This window comes from Anser brachyrhynchus (genome assembly GCF_964034855.1).
Source record: "Anser brachyrhynchus genome assembly, chromosome: 4".
NCBI classification, from domain to species: domain Eukaryota; kingdom Metazoa; phylum Chordata; class Aves; order Anseriformes; family Anatidae; genus Anser; species Anser brachyrhynchus.
In genome coordinates, this window is record NC_137698.1 from 66,439,774 (window position 1) to 66,456,738 (window position 16,965).

At 37.3% G+C, this 16,965-nt stretch overlaps 1 protein-coding gene across 5 annotated transcripts in view; it reads right to left on the reverse strand.

The window, feature by feature from the left end:
• LOC308193873 (uncharacterized protein C4orf50 homolog) overlaps window positions 1–16,965 on the reverse strand; it is an 81,875-nt gene that overhangs the window by 52,895 nt on the left and 12,015 nt on the right. For all 5 annotated transcript variants that reach the window (XM_080588968.1, XM_080588966.1, XM_080588964.1 and 2 more), the window contains exons 7-12: window positions 14,648–16,861; window positions 13,847–13,948; window positions 12,006–12,152; window positions 8,186–8,362; window positions 5,934–5,990; window positions 5,329–5,511 (exon numbers count right to left, since the gene is read on the reverse strand). In XM_080588968.1, the coding sequence (XP_080445094.1) occupies window positions 5,329–5,511; window positions 5,934–5,990; window positions 8,186–8,362; window positions 12,006–12,152; window positions 13,847–13,948; window positions 14,648–16,861 (2,880 nt within the window). The remainder of the gene's footprint in view (window positions 1–5,328; window positions 5,512–5,933; window positions 5,991–8,185; window positions 8,363–12,005; window positions 12,153–13,846; window positions 13,949–14,647; window positions 16,862–16,965) is intronic.

Below are 16,965 nucleotides of genomic sequence, written 5' to 3' on the forward strand. Positions count from 1 at the left end.
TCATCCATTACCTAATTATCACACTTTACCTTTTTACAGTATTAGTTCTATTTTCCTTTGATGTTTGTTTTTACATTCCTGTAAAGTTTCCACAAATTCCCCCACCTAGGTAGAAATGACAGTATTGTGATATTCCACCAAACTTGGCAGCGTGCAAGTTTACCCTTCAAGTTCTTGAAAGGATGAATATTAAAACCAAAAAATACTACCCTTCCCCCTATTACCAAAATGAAAAGATAATGCTTTCATAGATAAGAATAAAAAGTTTTAATTCCTCTGGATAATTTTAATTGAATATTTTAACTTAATATAAATTCTGGTATTTATGAGGAAGGTTCATTTTCAAAGTTATTTTATTTCTTTTTAATCACGGCTATTAGTCTCCTCGCATTTACTGTTCTAGACAAACTCCCATCGTTTCCTATGTATTACAGCAAAACCCATTGCTAGAATATCTCTTTTATGTATGCAGTCAGAAAACAGGTCTAAATCTTTGTCAGACAAATCCAATTTTACTTTTAAATGGCACTAGACTTGAGTATGTACTAACTCCTCAGCTACTAAAAATTCTTGAGAGTCCCTCTCTAAGAACATTAATTTACATAATAGTTGAACTGCTTTATCGGTTATTTCTCTGGAAAGGACAGGCTGCCCTTAAGTGTTTTTAGTCCATATTTTATACTCTTCAGTATTTTTAATAATTTTTTTCCTGAAGGTCAAAACCAACATATCTCACAATGAATTTTACTGTTCTTTTGAAAAAATGACTAAATAACAACCACCAGCTTTGTTCTTCCATCTCCTTGGAATTCAAATTGATTCAGGTCACATTCTCTGTCACGTTAGAAAAATAAGCCTCTTCCTGTGAAAAACTTTGTCTGGAAGGGTCCCTTGGTCTTGATCAGCACTGTCCCCAAAAGACTGAAACCCCAGAGTTAAACTGTTTTTCTACTCTAAGAGTGGGACTCACCTGACTAAAGTACATCTCTTGCTGACCCCTGTTAAAATGGAGAGAAAGCCACTTCTTAGACTCAAGTTATCTAAAGCAGATACCTAAAATGAGCAGGGTAACTCCTTGTCAGTACCTCTTTACTAACCATGAAAGAAGAAAAGAAACCACCACAGATGTAACTGTCTGAAGTACAGATATCAGACATGAAATGTATCTCATCCTCAGTGTCAGAAAAGCTTCTGATCTTAACAGCAACACACAAATCGTTTTACGATGACAGAATGTTATTTCAGGCCTGTTTCCCTCAAATATGATTCACAGGAAAGCAGTAAGTGCTTTCTTGCAAAGAAATGTCCAGAGAGAAAAAAAAAAGAAAGAAAGAAAAAAAGCATTGTTCTACTTTGATGCAAAGACAATAAAGCTACACTGTTCTGCACATTTATTCCTTATTCTGTAAAACAAATACTTCACTCCACTGGACACATTCTCTACTTGGAGCTTTCCATACATGAGGTTTAAGATGACTCCATGAAAAGCAATAAAAAGCACTACCATTTATCCTTACATTCCTTGCACAAATTCCCTCTCAGATCTGAGAAACAGCCACAATGGTTTCATATCCACTATTGGAAGAATATAAAAAATACATCATCAAGTCAAAGGCTTCCAGTGCAAGAGAAATGGAAGTGAATGAGTACAGCAACATTATCCATTACAGCCATCAGTCATCTGGACAGAGACTGTTGACATAAAACCAGGACTGACTGGCTCAGACATCTGCAGGAAAAAATTGAACATACTCCTGTTTCTCCATGTGCACCCTGAAAAGACAGAAAAAGCCTAAAAATACTGCACAGCTGCACAGGCTGGGATGAGCTCATGTGAAGGGTGAGTCAAGCTCTCTTGCTCCTCTTTGTGGTTCTGCAATATATCAAAAGCAGCATGGACACAGCCTCATATTCAAGCTAGTCAGAGTGGGTAAAGCCTATTTCATAAACCACAAGTAGACACCTAATTTCAGAAAAAAATGGAAGCTCCTCTTTTTGGAATGGAAGTTCCACATTTCCTATTAGTTATCTGAAGCATCTTCTCTTCCTTCCCACTGTTACCAATCTAAGTAAACCAGCTGTTGCAAAGCCCATTCCCAGTCCTTTTTGTCAGCTGTCCAGTGAGCATGCATATTTATCATAAGCTGATGAAAAGCCCTGTGTAGTTTTCATTGGAAACTGCAGAGAAACAATAACTGTTAATAATGTCCATAAATTAATCCTATAACAACAAGAAAACAAAGATGAGAACAGGTCTCTTCCAACTGAAAAAAAAAAAATAATAATCAGCATTTAAAAGATTACAAAAGTGTTTCTTACATTCTATCCACAAATTGCCTCTCAGATGTGAGAAATGGGAGCTAACCAAAGGACTGAAACAGAGATTGGCCACATGTTTTGTGTCTGACGTTGGGCCCATGAACACCAGCCATGGCACCGTGCTGAGTGCCATGTACACCTGTTGGAGGCTGCCCTTGTTCCTGGGGTGCATCCACTCTTTAAACACATGTTTTTTTATTTTCCAAACACAAAATAAGACTAAATTTTAATTATTTCGGTTGTCAAAATTTATTACCAGTCCACTACAAAGTGTTCAAATGGTTTCTCAATTTGGGTCTTTTAAAAGGAGAGTATATCTCAAAGTCTAGAAATCTAGTTAACTTCTTCATGACTCCTAAAGTTTCAAGTCCATATTAGACATAGATTGTAATTCCTATGGCTTCCCAAGAGCTTATTTTTTTCAAAACCAAGTGACAGGAACGATGAACCTTTTCTTCATCATCCTGCACAAAATCATCACTTTCACTAGACTTATGTAGGTGTTCATCTGCATGAAAAAGAACTGAAATGAAACCTTCAGTGTAATCTTGTATGTTTATTATGATGAACTAAAATAAAATTAACTGATTACACTAAATTACTAAATTAAACTAAATGACAAATGAAGGGATTTCATGGTTTACAGTTTTATAGTGAGAAAAAGTCATTCAAAATCTACTCTTTACAGGGACTTGAAAAGTATATTAAGAGAAGGAAAATTGTATTTCCTTCCTAAACAGATTACTCCAATGTATATCTGGTGTCAGCAAAAAGTATACTTCTGGACCAATATAAGGAACACTACATGATTCAAGAACATTTTAATTCTCGCTCAAAAACATTTGAATGCAACATTGAGCAGTGACAATAACCAAGAACAACAAAACTCAACATGAGTGCTGCTCTGCTGAACCAAACTGATTTGAAATATTCAGTTAGTGTAAATCAGCAAGATTGAGCCATTGGGACAACAGTGATTTACAGGGTCTGAGAATACAGTTTCCAACACTGACAGTGAAGCACAGCTCCGATGATGATTGGTTTTGCATCACACTGCCTTAGTGTTTTACTATTTTAATTGGGATGGGTATTAGGAAGAAAATATTTCTGGAAAACAGTAGGGAATACCCGATCATCTGTTGTGCCCCGAATAAGAAAAGAACTAGGTTAGTGTTTTTTTTTTAAAACGTGAGTAACTTGTGGATGCCCATAAGCCTTCCACTGAAGTTAGAGCTTTCTAGCACAGTTAGGGCAAATCTGTTCCACCTACATGTAATTCCAACACAGCGGGGAGGGGGCGAAGAGTTCTGAAAATAATTTTAAAATACATTTTTTCTGAGAACCCAGCACAGAATTTTTTACTGCCCTACACAAGACCAGGCACTGAATTGAATGCAGAGTCCCCTTCTGTTCAAAGGGCTCTGGATCAGCCCTCCATGCATCACTGCATACATTCAGATGAAATTCTTCAGCAAGCTAAAAAAGGCAAGTCTGCTGCCAATGTGCAACAGACTTCTGTTTGTCACTGGATGTAGAAATGAATAAAGCCAATTGGAAATTTTTATTTTAAGAAGGAAAAAAATGCATCTGTCCACCAAGTTTTCTCTAGAAGCATTCAAATGTTAGGAATGATTTAAAAGTAAAAATCTCAGGGGAAGGAAGGGAATGAGCTTTCAAAGGAGTTTTACGACAGTAAAAGCTGGGAATCTTAGATGTGAATTTCAGCAAGAATACCAGTTGAAATGCAAAAAGTAATTCTCAAAGATGAAAGGTCAATTCAGTTTACAATATGTTGGCAGAATTCAGTGCAAGATTTTGAAAACCAAAGGAATGTATCACATGAATATGAAACATTCTCTCTTCTTTGTGATTACAACCACTACTTATTAAACTAGCAGCAGTGCCACTTGGAAATTTTCTTACTAAAATGTTTTCCATTGGACAACTGAATTCACAGAAATCTAAATTTTTCATGAGAACATGCAGATCTGCCTTGGCAGGAAGGGTTTCTCCTATTACACATGGAATTACTTACCACAGCCAGCTGAAGCAGCTGGACCCAGGATAGTCTGAAGTGCAGCATCACGGTGCCAGCAAGAGCCAGCCTGTTGTGTGCATGCTCCAGAAACCAGGCATGAATCCCCACCTCCCTGAGCCCAGGTGGGACCTCTGGCCACTAGAGTGCTGCGCACTACGGAGAGGGATTTCTGATCCACCCAGTGAACAGGTAAATGTCTTTTGGAGCAGTGAATCGTATCTGGTGCTCCTACATCCCAGATGAACTCATTGGCCATCAGGATTTAGATTTAGTCTAATTCTGTCTCGGTAAAGTTGTTATATTTTGTGATAATTGGACATTCAGGAAGACAGTGTGAAGGCACACAGTATTTTGATATTTTGTTTATTGGGAAGATTTACACTATGCTCATTCATCACAGCAATGTCTGAGAAAACGTCTGAAGGCAGTGAAGTATTATCTCCCTTTCTGACAGATGAGTTATTAATTCCTGACACACAGAACATTCATTCTCAGTGTGAGCTTGGGCAAGACAGGAGGGGGACCAGACTTGACATACTCAAAGGAGACATAGCCAGATACAAATTCCAGTCCCATCCCACAACCACACTGCTATTTCTTTTTATTTTGATTCCTTCAGAAATCTGGGATGAAGCATTGTGCAGGAAGAAAATGCAGAAAATTTATTTAAAGTCAAATTGTATCATATATGCTGCATTATCCACTAGGCTCCGTATTTTGTCTAAGTATTAGATAAGTGTTTTTGCAATGTGCACAGACATACTTAGTGATAAGCTCCAGAATAATTAAACCCCAACCAAAACTGCAGTAAAACAGCCAACTCCACTGACTTGCCTGAAGCAATATTTATATTAGGTGCCCAGATATATTTTATAACTATACACTGAGTCTCACTGAACACTATAAAAAAATCGCTGACTTAATACAGAAGCTGAAACCAGAGGATCCTACAAGGACATACAAACACTAACCTCTTGATTACACATTGGTGCAAAAGTGGCTGCGTACTCTGCCAGGGCCATGTCGTTCACCAGGCGTTTCACCTCTTCATCAAATGTGGAGTTCTTAAATCCTCGCTGGTGAAATTCACTGTGCATCCTGGTAATGAAGCTGTTCCTTTCCTGGCATTTTCGTGTGAGGCAAGCCAACTTAGCCTATGCAGTATGAACACATACACATTGATCTCACTCCCTGCTGAGACCTCAGTATTGCATTTTGTGTTTGATGGAATTCCACACATTGTGACCCAAAGCTGTACGTGGCAGCCCTATGCTTCTAGGCCATCTAAGTGCTTCTGCACCCTGCAGCAGAGGGGCACACACACATAAACTGGACAGAAGTGTTCACTTTTCCATCTGTGAAGACCCCCTTTCCCAAACTGAACAGTACCCTTAGCAATAATGTCAAGCAACCCTTGCCTAAAAGCTCAAGAGCAAGCAGCTAAGCCGGAAGCATCTGCAAAGGCAGGCACACACACAGAGAATGGCTACGATACACTGAAAAATAAAACAAGCCTGTAAACACAGGGATATCCCTTTGCAGAGGCCCTGCTTCAGTCTCAAGGAACACACACTACCTTCAGAGGAGCTAGCGTCAGCTTCACATCAGACTTTCTCTTCTGAAGTTCTTTTGTCTGAAAAGTTGAAAAACATGATTTATTAACTTATTCAAAGGTAACTTTAAAATATTGCAGAAATTTGTTGATGTTTGTTTTAGACCTGACTTTCAAGGCATACACTTCACGTAGCTATGTGACTCTGCATCACAAACACCATGGAGCAGAGTAAGGAGTTGTTTGTACATCGATAAGCCCTGGCACTGAAACATTGCCCTAGCACTGATGTTGGGCTTACGTATTACCAAGTGCTTTTGGATGCTTTTTAGATGTAGCCCCATATCACTGGGGTTATTTCATCACAGCAGAATCACATTAAAGGCTTGGTATCATTCATTATGCATTAATACTCCCGTTTGGACTGTGAATCCTCCAAAATACTCTTTTGGGGAAAAGTTTTCCCTTTTCTTGTTTAAATTATCTCGTAGAATGCAAGAAACACAGGAGGATTTTCTGTATGTGCATTCCATGGCAGGTTTTGAAATGTGAACATCAACAACTTTCTACTCTGACACGATTGATACATTTCCACTACGATGAGATGAGCCAGATGACCTGGTCTGTATCTTATAAGTAAAATGTTTATTATTCATGGGAAACCTGATTTCTGATTATGCAGAAATGTAGTGTTCTGCCAGGTCAAATCTATTTCTATTATAAATCAATACAGTATTATTTGGCAATAAAGTACAGATTCTTTTGCATTCATTTTGCTTGAGAATTTGTATTTCTATAAAGCCTGCAGTAAATATATCACACGCATCCAAAAAAAAAAAAAAAAAGAAGACAGAAGACTCCCTTTATAAGAACTCAGTTATGCTGAAAGAGGTCACATGGTCCTCTGCCAAAAAAACGCAGGCTTGGGAAGGAACATAGTATGCAGGACAGAAGAGACATGTCTTTACATTGCACTAGCTCTGAGGGAACAAAGAAAAAGCTGGCAGTAGGTCCCTTCACTGGTAACATTAAATTTTTGATGAGGCACAGAACAAAACGCTTTGTTGATCCTATAGGACAGTTAAGAGCTGCCCATTTATGTGGAGAGCACGTCTCACCCTTTGCTCACCTACCATCTCATATGCAACATCCATCAATGCAGGCAGCAGACACTATAAAGCAAATTCATTTTACCAGCACTACTCTGTTAAGAGGCAGCCTAATCAACTCCTGAGAGAAGCCACTAGGCCTCCACAGAGGGTTGGTTAAAGTAAATCACAGCACATGACAAGGCAGTGGATTTATTGTGGAGGAAGGACGATGAAGCTGGCACTCTGCAGGAAGAATAAAATTCTCTGTCTCCTATATTTCAGAGAAAAGAGAGGGGAGAAGAATGTTCTGTTCATTGTGTAGTGTGCTATTGAGAAAATGCCATTTGCTAGCTGTTTCAGAGCACAATGGGCAATTCCAATTTGGCTCATATCGTAGCAATCATCTCTTTTAAAAAAATTAGTTCCAAAGAAATGGAAAATAAAAACTAAGGAAACAAAGCCTTAATAGGAATTCATTTCCACCTATGAGCTCAGCTGTTGCAGTCACACTGAGAGCAGTTTGACTTTAAGGCGGCAGCTCTACAAATGTTAATGGGAGTACCTGCCCTGGTTTGCCAGGTGAAATACAATGCACATGTGTAAAAACTGCTTGTGTAAGCATATTTGCATGTATATGGAGGCTCTCATGAAAATAACCATGCCAGTAAAATAAACAAATAAACACTACAACACACAACAAAACTGAAAACGACTTAATGAAATTTATAGTGTGTAACCCTAAGAGCTTGGTCTTAAAAAAAAGCTACAAAAACTATTAAAATTCTACCCCTAGCTCACTTTATCTCCTGGTCTGATACGGTGCAACAAGAGAGCTGGGAATGTTAAAAATCCTGACAATTTAAGCCAAGAAGGTGGCTCTGTAAAAAAAAATCAGCACTACTTTGCTTGCATTATGCTATGGGGATTATAGCAGAGACTGGTGGCAACTTTTATTATGTACTATCATCTTCCCATAATGTTGACCACCCAGACAGTTTATATCTTTTCCCTATTTCTGTGAAGTAAGGGTTACTTTTACATGTCTGTAAACCATTTAATTATCCACAGACCCATTCCCAGGAAAGATTGCTATTTTGGTTTTCTCTTTTGAGACGAGGCAAAATCTGAAGTCTAAGCTCACATCAGTCCGCCCTTTCAAGCACACAGACAACAGCTTTCCTGTACCTTTTCACATAGCCGAGTCTGAAGGAGTTCCACTTCATTTTGCAAGCCGTGAAACTGATTTTGTAACGCAGCCTGGTCCCTGAGCTGGGCTTTCAAGGTCAGCACTTGCTGCTGTAATCTCTTATTGGCTATTTTATTCTCCTCTATTTCCTGGGCATCTTTCACATTGTACACAGGCTAGAGAACAAGTACATAGATTTTCAAATTAGATGTAGAAAATAATAAAAATGTTCTCAATCAAGTTTTAAAGCAACATACCTACCTTGTAACTCATTTTAAACCTAATATGAAATGTCTGACTTCAAACCTTCATAAACACTGTAGCATATCTTGCACTAATCTTAAAACTGTTTATGAGCAAGGAGTTCTTGATCCCCTCTGAGAGTAGGTGTCGGACCGGGATTCCACAAAGTTCCTTCAAGGTAAGTACTGAATTATAATCATTTCATACTTGGGGAAACTGGGGCACAGGCAGATTAAGGGACTAACCTAAGGTCACAGAGTGAGTAAGAATAGAATTCAAAAGTCCCCCGCCTCCTGCTCTAACTTCTATATAATATGCCCCTTGGTTTTCCATGTGTTTATCTCAGAAAGCAAATTGCATGCTTGCAGTTATATTTTTGTTATGGAAGATTATTAATTAAACTAATCTAATTTTAAGTACAAATATTAAAAATACTAAAAAAATATTAATTACATTGAAGTGCAATAATAGTGGTACAGAATAAGTGTACCACTGGGGAAGGAGCAATTAAATTCAGAAGCTCCTCCTCCCCCCCCACCTTTTTTTTTTGTTTGTTTGTTTCATGCTCTTACATTGAAAGGATTAGTGAGAGTTTTAGATTTATGGCCAGCATCATGTCAGCTCCTAGAAGTGATACTATCAGGCTAAATATTCACATGTACAGTCTAAGAATGAGAAAAAGGGAAGGAAGAGTGAAGAAAGTCTTGTGAAAAAATGTTAATGCTGTTGTGAATTTACATTTTATAAATACTGAGTTGATACACACAGCTGTTCAAGCTTTCCTGTAACGTTATACATACAATTCTAAAGAGATCAAGCATTTTGTTGATTAAGCTAAATATCCTAGTCAGACCTACCATAAAACCACGTAATCTTCTGAGAAAATGTGCAAGAAGATGGTTTGATTTTCATGGGTATTAACACTGAAACAGCTGAGAGAAGAGCTAGTATTCAGCCATAGCAGCACAGTGTAATTCTCCATGGCTTTCTGACCATCTTTTGAACTTGAACACCTTGGTGACTAGAATATATTAAAAGTAACCTTTCACAGAAAACAGCAAACTGTATTGATAGATCATGTCATTCTGGCTGCAACACATCAAAGCAACACAGATAAAAACATGAGTATGACATTTTCATAGTCTTCCAAATGAAGCACGTTCTCTATGTGTAGCATTCTAATAATTCGTGCATGCTTTGTATCAAAATTGTTGGCTCCCTCTTGTGTTAAGAGAAAAGAACAAAAGCAAGTGTTGGACACATCAAGATTGATTAAACCAGGGTTGCACTGACAAAAGCCTAAGAATGAGTCTGAGTCTAAGACATGGTATTTTCCTCATCTGCTCTCCTACACACACACACAAAACAAAAGCACTTTAAATGAGAAATGGAAGCACTCCCTGACTGAAGATGCTTAATAGAAAAGAGGTGGAAAAAATAATTTTCTTGAAGGTTAAAGACAGGCAAGGGTTGCCTCTTTCCTTTTGCACTTTGCTGGCCTGCTAGAAGATTTCTGTAGTTTCAAAGCACAAATGAGGCATACAAAATTTATTTCTGATCACTGTCAGGTGTCCCAGTTAACAGTAACCATTGAACCATTGGTCAAGCTCCAAAAGGGTGAAGGACTCAGCAACTGGGAAATAACTGAAGGATAACTAAACCCAAAACTTAGCATTTAACACACTGCATTCTACAAAATCTGACAAGATCTCTAGCATTTAAAGTTGATGCCTAAACATAAAAAAAAAAAAAATATTCCTTCTCTATGTGCTGCGCTTGTTTCAAAACTGAAAATTAGAGGAAATATGACCTTTTGGCTACAGGCCATGATAAGAGTTGGGAGATCACTGGGGAAACACGGCACCTTATTTACTGTGTACATTTCATCCAAAATGCATTTTCAAAGCTGCAAATAGTACACTGCTCTCTTGCTGCTCACCCACAGATTTCTCTGAACTCCTACTACAATGCTAGAGTTCAGAAAGCCACCTCAACAACCTAGAAAATTTACCCAAATATTCTTATGTTAAATGGTACTTTCCCTGTTAGCAACACCACTGAAACAAGAAGCCTTAGAAGTAATTTTGAGGTATATTATCTCAGCTTTCATTTGTGATGTATAATATCACAACAGTCTTTTGAAGTCTTAGCTGAGAACTAGAATCCCTGGCAACAGAGGCTGTAGAACATAAGGCACAAGGTACGGCCTTGGGTTCTAGATTGAGAGTGCTCACATCCTCACTTTTTTCAAGCATCACAGACAGATGTCTTCCGTAAAAGGAAGTTCAGAAGAGGAAAAAAACAAAGATTATTGTGATTTACCATATTTTTTTAACTGATCTTTGAGGAATGGAAAGCACTTTAGGATAGTATGACAACCAACTGAAAATAGGAACAGGATCACCAGTCTTAAGTGTTAACTTAAACAAAACGCCATGATACACTTCTGTTTGTTGTCCAGCAATTCGGGGGGTTATTCTTCTTGCTTGAAATAAATTGTATTAAGTTATAAGATGTTACATGACAATACTGAGATAAAAAGTCTGTGTTTCATTTTCAATTAGCAATCAGAATTCAGTTGCCTAAACATCATGCCATGTGAGGCGTAAAAGCTGAAATAAAGTACACAGGGCTTGCAGATGGCCAACTATGCTCTCGGCCAGGATGTCTTAAGGCATTTCAGTGAGATAAACAGGGACATTTAGGCAACTGAACTGAGCCCAGAATCCTTACATGTTCCAGAATGTGTTTTTATTTTCTTCTGAAGCCATATCTATCTAACAGGTTCAAACTAAATTTGCAAATATTGCAGGTTATTACAAGATTTCTTTTCAACTGATGTATGTTTCAAATTTCATCTTTGCAGTTCTCCTGTCAAGAAGGAGAGAAATATTTTGGAGGCTATCTAAAAAGTCTTTCTGAAAGCTGCTTCCAGGAGATTATGCAATAATTAAAAATATTTCATTAAAACAGTTTATTTGGGGGGGGAGGGGGGAATAAAGACTTTATCAAGACACAGAACCCCCTGAAAATTCCAAAAGTTTTCATTAACTGCAAAACCACAGAATTTCTGTGTTATAGATACATTCCAATTAATTTTTTTCTCCCCCATGTGATAGATTTCCTGGATTGTGGGGATACACAGTTGAGCTGCTTATATCAGTTAGATTTTGACTCCCCATCAATCCACACCTCCTGCTCACTTGCAAATGAAGTTGCGCCACAAAATGTCCAGCATCACAGCTTCTTTTTGCCTGTCCAAAACTAGTTCTCTGCACTGTAAGGCAAAATGATGCAGTGGCCCAATACCAGAAACATGGGAGTATTCTCAAACTGCAGAGCGGGAAAAGCAAAGAGCACTCAAAGGAAACACCTTCAACTTGGGGTGGCTTCATTAAGGTCACCTGAAAATCCACTTTGCATAACACCTCCTCATTTTAAAGTTTACATCTGCATTGGCTCTAAGTGCTCTATACTTGCTTCAGATTTCTTGCCAATAACATTAACAGGTGTCTCATCATCCAAAACATCCTGTCCAAAAGAATGTGCTTTTCTTGATTCCATTTACATACGTACCATTAATTTGCAGTGCTGCTTTTGAAGCATTTTGTCCCCAGCTTCTTGTTTAAGATGGTCTAATTCGGACAGAACCTGTATCAAACGAGTTTTGATTTCTTCATATCTTGTTTCAGCAAAGCCAAGTTCCCTGTACCACTTCTGAGCCTAACAGGAAAAAATAAAAAGCAAAATTACTGAGTGCAGTTAGTCTACCAGTGATACCTTTTCACAATACTGGCTTACAACCATGGACTTGAGTCTGATCTTCATGTTACAAGTTTTATATTGTTGTTAATTGGTTTAAATAAATGGAATTATACCATAATATACCATCTTATAACAATAAATTAGTAAGAAATCTTAAATCTAGTTCTATAGAAATATATCTAACTGGAGTTATGCAGTATAGTAGATTAAAATTGAAGTTGGTTTCTAAATTTGAAGCTACCTGGATGACTCTGAATGATGCTTAAAAAAAAATGTGGTGAATGTACTTACAGTTTCAGAGATTATATCTTTGGAAGCCATCAGAGCAAAATGAAAATAAGATTTTATCAGAAAGGGGTAAAAAAAAAAATCCCGAAAAATGTCATAAATGAAAAATACTGTGGTGGAAGAAAGAAGCCTATAGACCTGTGAGCCTATACCTTTGTATTACTTCTAAGATGCGTTTTCCCTGCTTATACACATTAACTGTTATTTCAGAAAACAACAACAAAAAACACTCAATAGATAATCTGGCTGCCTAACAGCAAGCTCCCTTCCTCATATGAGGCATCATTTCTGCTCCCTTCTGAATCAAAGGCTTTACATTCTTTTAAATAAACTGAGGAAGTTGCAGTAATACACAAAATGATTAGAAGGACTCAAGTTAATCAGATTTTAAAAATTAAAAAAAAAAAAAAAAGAAAAAGAAATGATCTATTTGCAGCAAACTATAAGGTCAGGAGTCAGCCATCAACTCACCACTTCATTTCATTTGCCTCATCTGAAATCAGGGAAGTCACACAGTGGTTGTCGAAGGACATCCATTTTGTACACCCACCATGTGTAATCCTACTGCTCTTTTACATATTCAGTGTAACACTTGTAATTGCCAGTGTTATTCCACAGGCAGTCTAAGCAATGCCTGTTACCATGTGAAACAGCTCCATAAATACAAGCTTGACATAAAGCAATACATTCTGCTTAGATAAGCAAGCACTGGAGATTGTTCAATAAAAGCAGGAATGTTAAAGCTAACGTGTCAGGAAAGGCACAACACAGAAAGCTTCCTCAGTTGGTATTAAAACCTCAGATTTGCTGTACACAGGCACAGAATTAGCTGACCATCCAAATAAGAATTTCCACGTAGGTGGTGTTGGACTTTGCGCTTCCTACATAGATGTCAAGACAAGAGGCAGTGTGCATGCTTTGCACTCTCACTAGGTATAAAAACCACTTGACTGTATCAGTTTTTGTCATTTTGCCTATTAATCAAAAATTAATCTGAATTCAGGTTTGCTGTAATCCTCAGTGTTTCTGCTGCTTTCTGTTCTTCATTTCTAGTGAGGGGGAGGAAGCACTCTGCCCAGAAGTGGCTACAGCAGATATTTTTGTTTGGTGTGTCTTTATTAAGCGCTCAGCTTTTCTCAAAGTCCGCTGAAGGAATGCACCTTCACTTGAAATTCCAGCCAACAATGAATAACTGCGCAATTCATCACTCACCTGAAAGATCACAGAGATAGAGTTTGGTTCTGCAGATCAGAGACTTCCCCATTTTGTAAAAGCATTAAACACTTGTAGAAAGAACAGCCATGTAAGAAAACAAAATATAAAACAAATTTGTTCCTCAGAATTACATCATAGTGGGAGCTTACCTCTTTTTTTGATTTTTCCAATTCCTTTTGCTGTATTTTTAGTTCCTCTTTTGCCTTTTCCACTTGCTCTTTCATCACACTGTAGCTTTCAAATGTGCTGCCCTGAATACACAACAGAAAGACATGACTCCTCTCACCTATACACAACGGTGTACACGTTTTTACTAAAAACATACACTTTCATTTTATCTGAATTAGTACAAATATTTGCATACAATCAAAATATTAGAGATAAATGTTCCCCTGTTGATCATTCTCAAATAAAGTAACAATTCTGCTTTTAGAAGAACATCGTAATCTCCATAGAATTACACTGCAGAGTCAGATTCATGGTTGCAGAGGAAAAATACAGATGAGAAATTGAGAATAATTAAAGATCTTGTCTTTACACATGTTGCACAAGAATAAAAACAATTTAAAATAGACCCTATAAGAATAAAAGTTAGTAAGTGAACATGTACCACTACAACAGAAATCTGTGGAAATTCTTCTACCAGAAGTTTTCACTCCTGCAAGCAAATAAATAAAAAGTTCCCTGAGCCAATGCACTCAAGTATCATTTTTGACTTTTGAAGCCTGCTATAGCACTTTAAAATTCTCTAATACAACATTCAGAAAAAACTCTCTGGTATATTGCCGGTATTTTGCCTTCTGTTTCAAAGTTAACTGCAGCACCTCAGATCTCCAGGACATGGCAGCTTACAAAACCTTCTATATTTCTAAGTTAATTAATCTTTGTCCTCCAAATGGCATTTTTTAAGAAGGTCCTGCTTGATAACATTCCTTATTGGTACTACTTACCTCTTTGTTGGCGAAATAGCTGGAGGGGTCTACTCCTTCTTCTTCAGTCTGAGTTACACTGCATGATGTTTCAACTTTCTTTGGATTAAGATCACGTTGTTGACTTCTATTTTCTTCTTTTAGGTTTACTACCTTTTCCTTTGTTTCCAAGCATTTTTCTTTTATCACATCTTCATAGGTGAAACCCAAAGAAGATATTAATTCTTTTAATTTGTTGTTTTCTAAAATAAAGTTTGCATTTGCTGTTTGAAATTCATGAAGTTGTTCCGCAGTTTCTTCCTTGATCCTGTCTATAGCTCTTTTTAGTGCACATTTTTCCTCCCGTAAATCAGAAATAGTTTGATAACAACTGGCTTTGCACTCTTGAAGTTCTGAAACCGAGGCTTGGTACTTGTCTTGTTCACATTTTACTTCTGCCAAACTTCTCAATAAAATTTCTTTTTCATCTTTTAAAAGAGATGTTCTTTGCAAGTTTCTCTCTCTCTCTTTAATTAATTCATTGTATTTTGCTACATAGTTCTCCTTGTCATGTAATAATTTAGCTATTTCTCTGAAGCATCTACTTCTTTCTTCTTTCAGGTTAGAAAGCAGCTGTAAATACCTCATTTTCCTTCCATCAAGGGATAAAACACTCTTGGGAAGTTGATTTGATTCAATTGTCAATGAATCTTTTTCAGAATTCCTATTTTTATCTTTAACATATGAGAGATTCTTAGAGAAGGTTTCAGCAAAAATTGCTCCTGGGCTCATTCTATTTTCTTCTGACATGTTGATATAACATTCACCAGCAACTTCATTCTCATTAGGTAAATTTTGAAAAGAAGCAATGCTAACTTCTTCTAAAGCGTATTGAAAATATACATTCATCTCCTCTTCCAGTGCACAAACCTTCTGAACATATCTCTCATTCTCCTCTTGTAATAAACAGACCTTTTTTGAGTAATATTCATTCTCTTGCATCAGTACAAATATATTCTGAGAACACATAGCCACTGCTTTTTTCAATGTATAAATTTTCACGTTATGCTCATTAACTGCTGCCAGTGGTGACAGATGACAGAAATACGCATAAAAATTGCTTTTTGGTAGGAGTTGTTTGCTTAAGCACACAGCCCTCTTTTGCATAGGAGACAGTATTTTTAGTGGATAACTCTCTTCCTCTGACCAAAAACTTTTCTGAGGATATGCATATTGCGTGTTTTCAGCAGCCACCTTTTGACACGAGAAATTCTTCTCTTTTGATTTATGTAATTTCAAGGCCTGGTCTTTATTTTCTTTCAGTCCAATATTCCCGGAAGAGTTTATTTGGTGAGTTGGTTTCTGAGGTTGCTCCCCTTTCTCTTCCATTTTCATTATATCTACTCCAGTGCATGCCCTGGTCACATCAGAGATGCACGTTTCTGAGAGGGTTTCTTCTTTCTTCTTTAATTCAAGACTGTTGAAATGATTCTGTAAGTCCTTAAAATCAACAGATATATTGTGAAAAACTTCTGGGCTACCTGGTTTGTCTTTGGTGTCCATTCCTTGCTTCCCCAGCCTAATCAACTCTGTTTTATTTAAAATTTCAGAATTTTCCTCAAAATCACAGGTAACCTGTTGTGCTTGGGCTTTCTCAGTCTGTATTTCTTCTCCTTTAACTCTCCTTCTAAAGATTTTTTTGTGATACTTTATATCATTAACACCTTTATCCAGACTTTTATTTTTACATTTACTTTTTGGTAGAATTTGTTTGTTTTGCTGATGTTTTTCCAAACAGTATTTTTCTAGAGAGGATGTGAAATTGTCATTCACAAAGCAAGGCATGTTTCCATGAAGAACTACAGAAGCTTTTTCAGAAAAACCTTGTTCTGCAACAACACAGAGGCCATCAGAGCAAAGAGTGGTATTTGCCTCACTGAAATCCAAACTCCCCACTTCCTTCACCGTTGTGACAGCTGCTATGTGGTAGCTTCCAAGTTTTAACAAGGTAAGGCAGGGCTTGTTTCTCATCAAAGCTTCAACCACAGAAACAGGGAACATCTTTGCTGGTAGATTTATAGCTTGTTCCTTCAAAAGAGAAAAGCATTCCTCATCTTTGTTTTCCTTACATGTCTCATCATTAGTTAACCTCTCAGAGCAAGGTGGAAGGCGTCTTGCTGCAGGATAGCTTGGGATACATCTAAACAAAGTGAAACTATCTTCTAGACCTCCTGGCTTTTTTGTCCCAAGGGAGACCTGGTAATAGTAAAACAGAAATGTTTCAAACTGAAAAATATACGACAAGGCATATCATTCCATGTCATCAGAAGTCATTTTTCACTTCATTCATAAAATGCTTA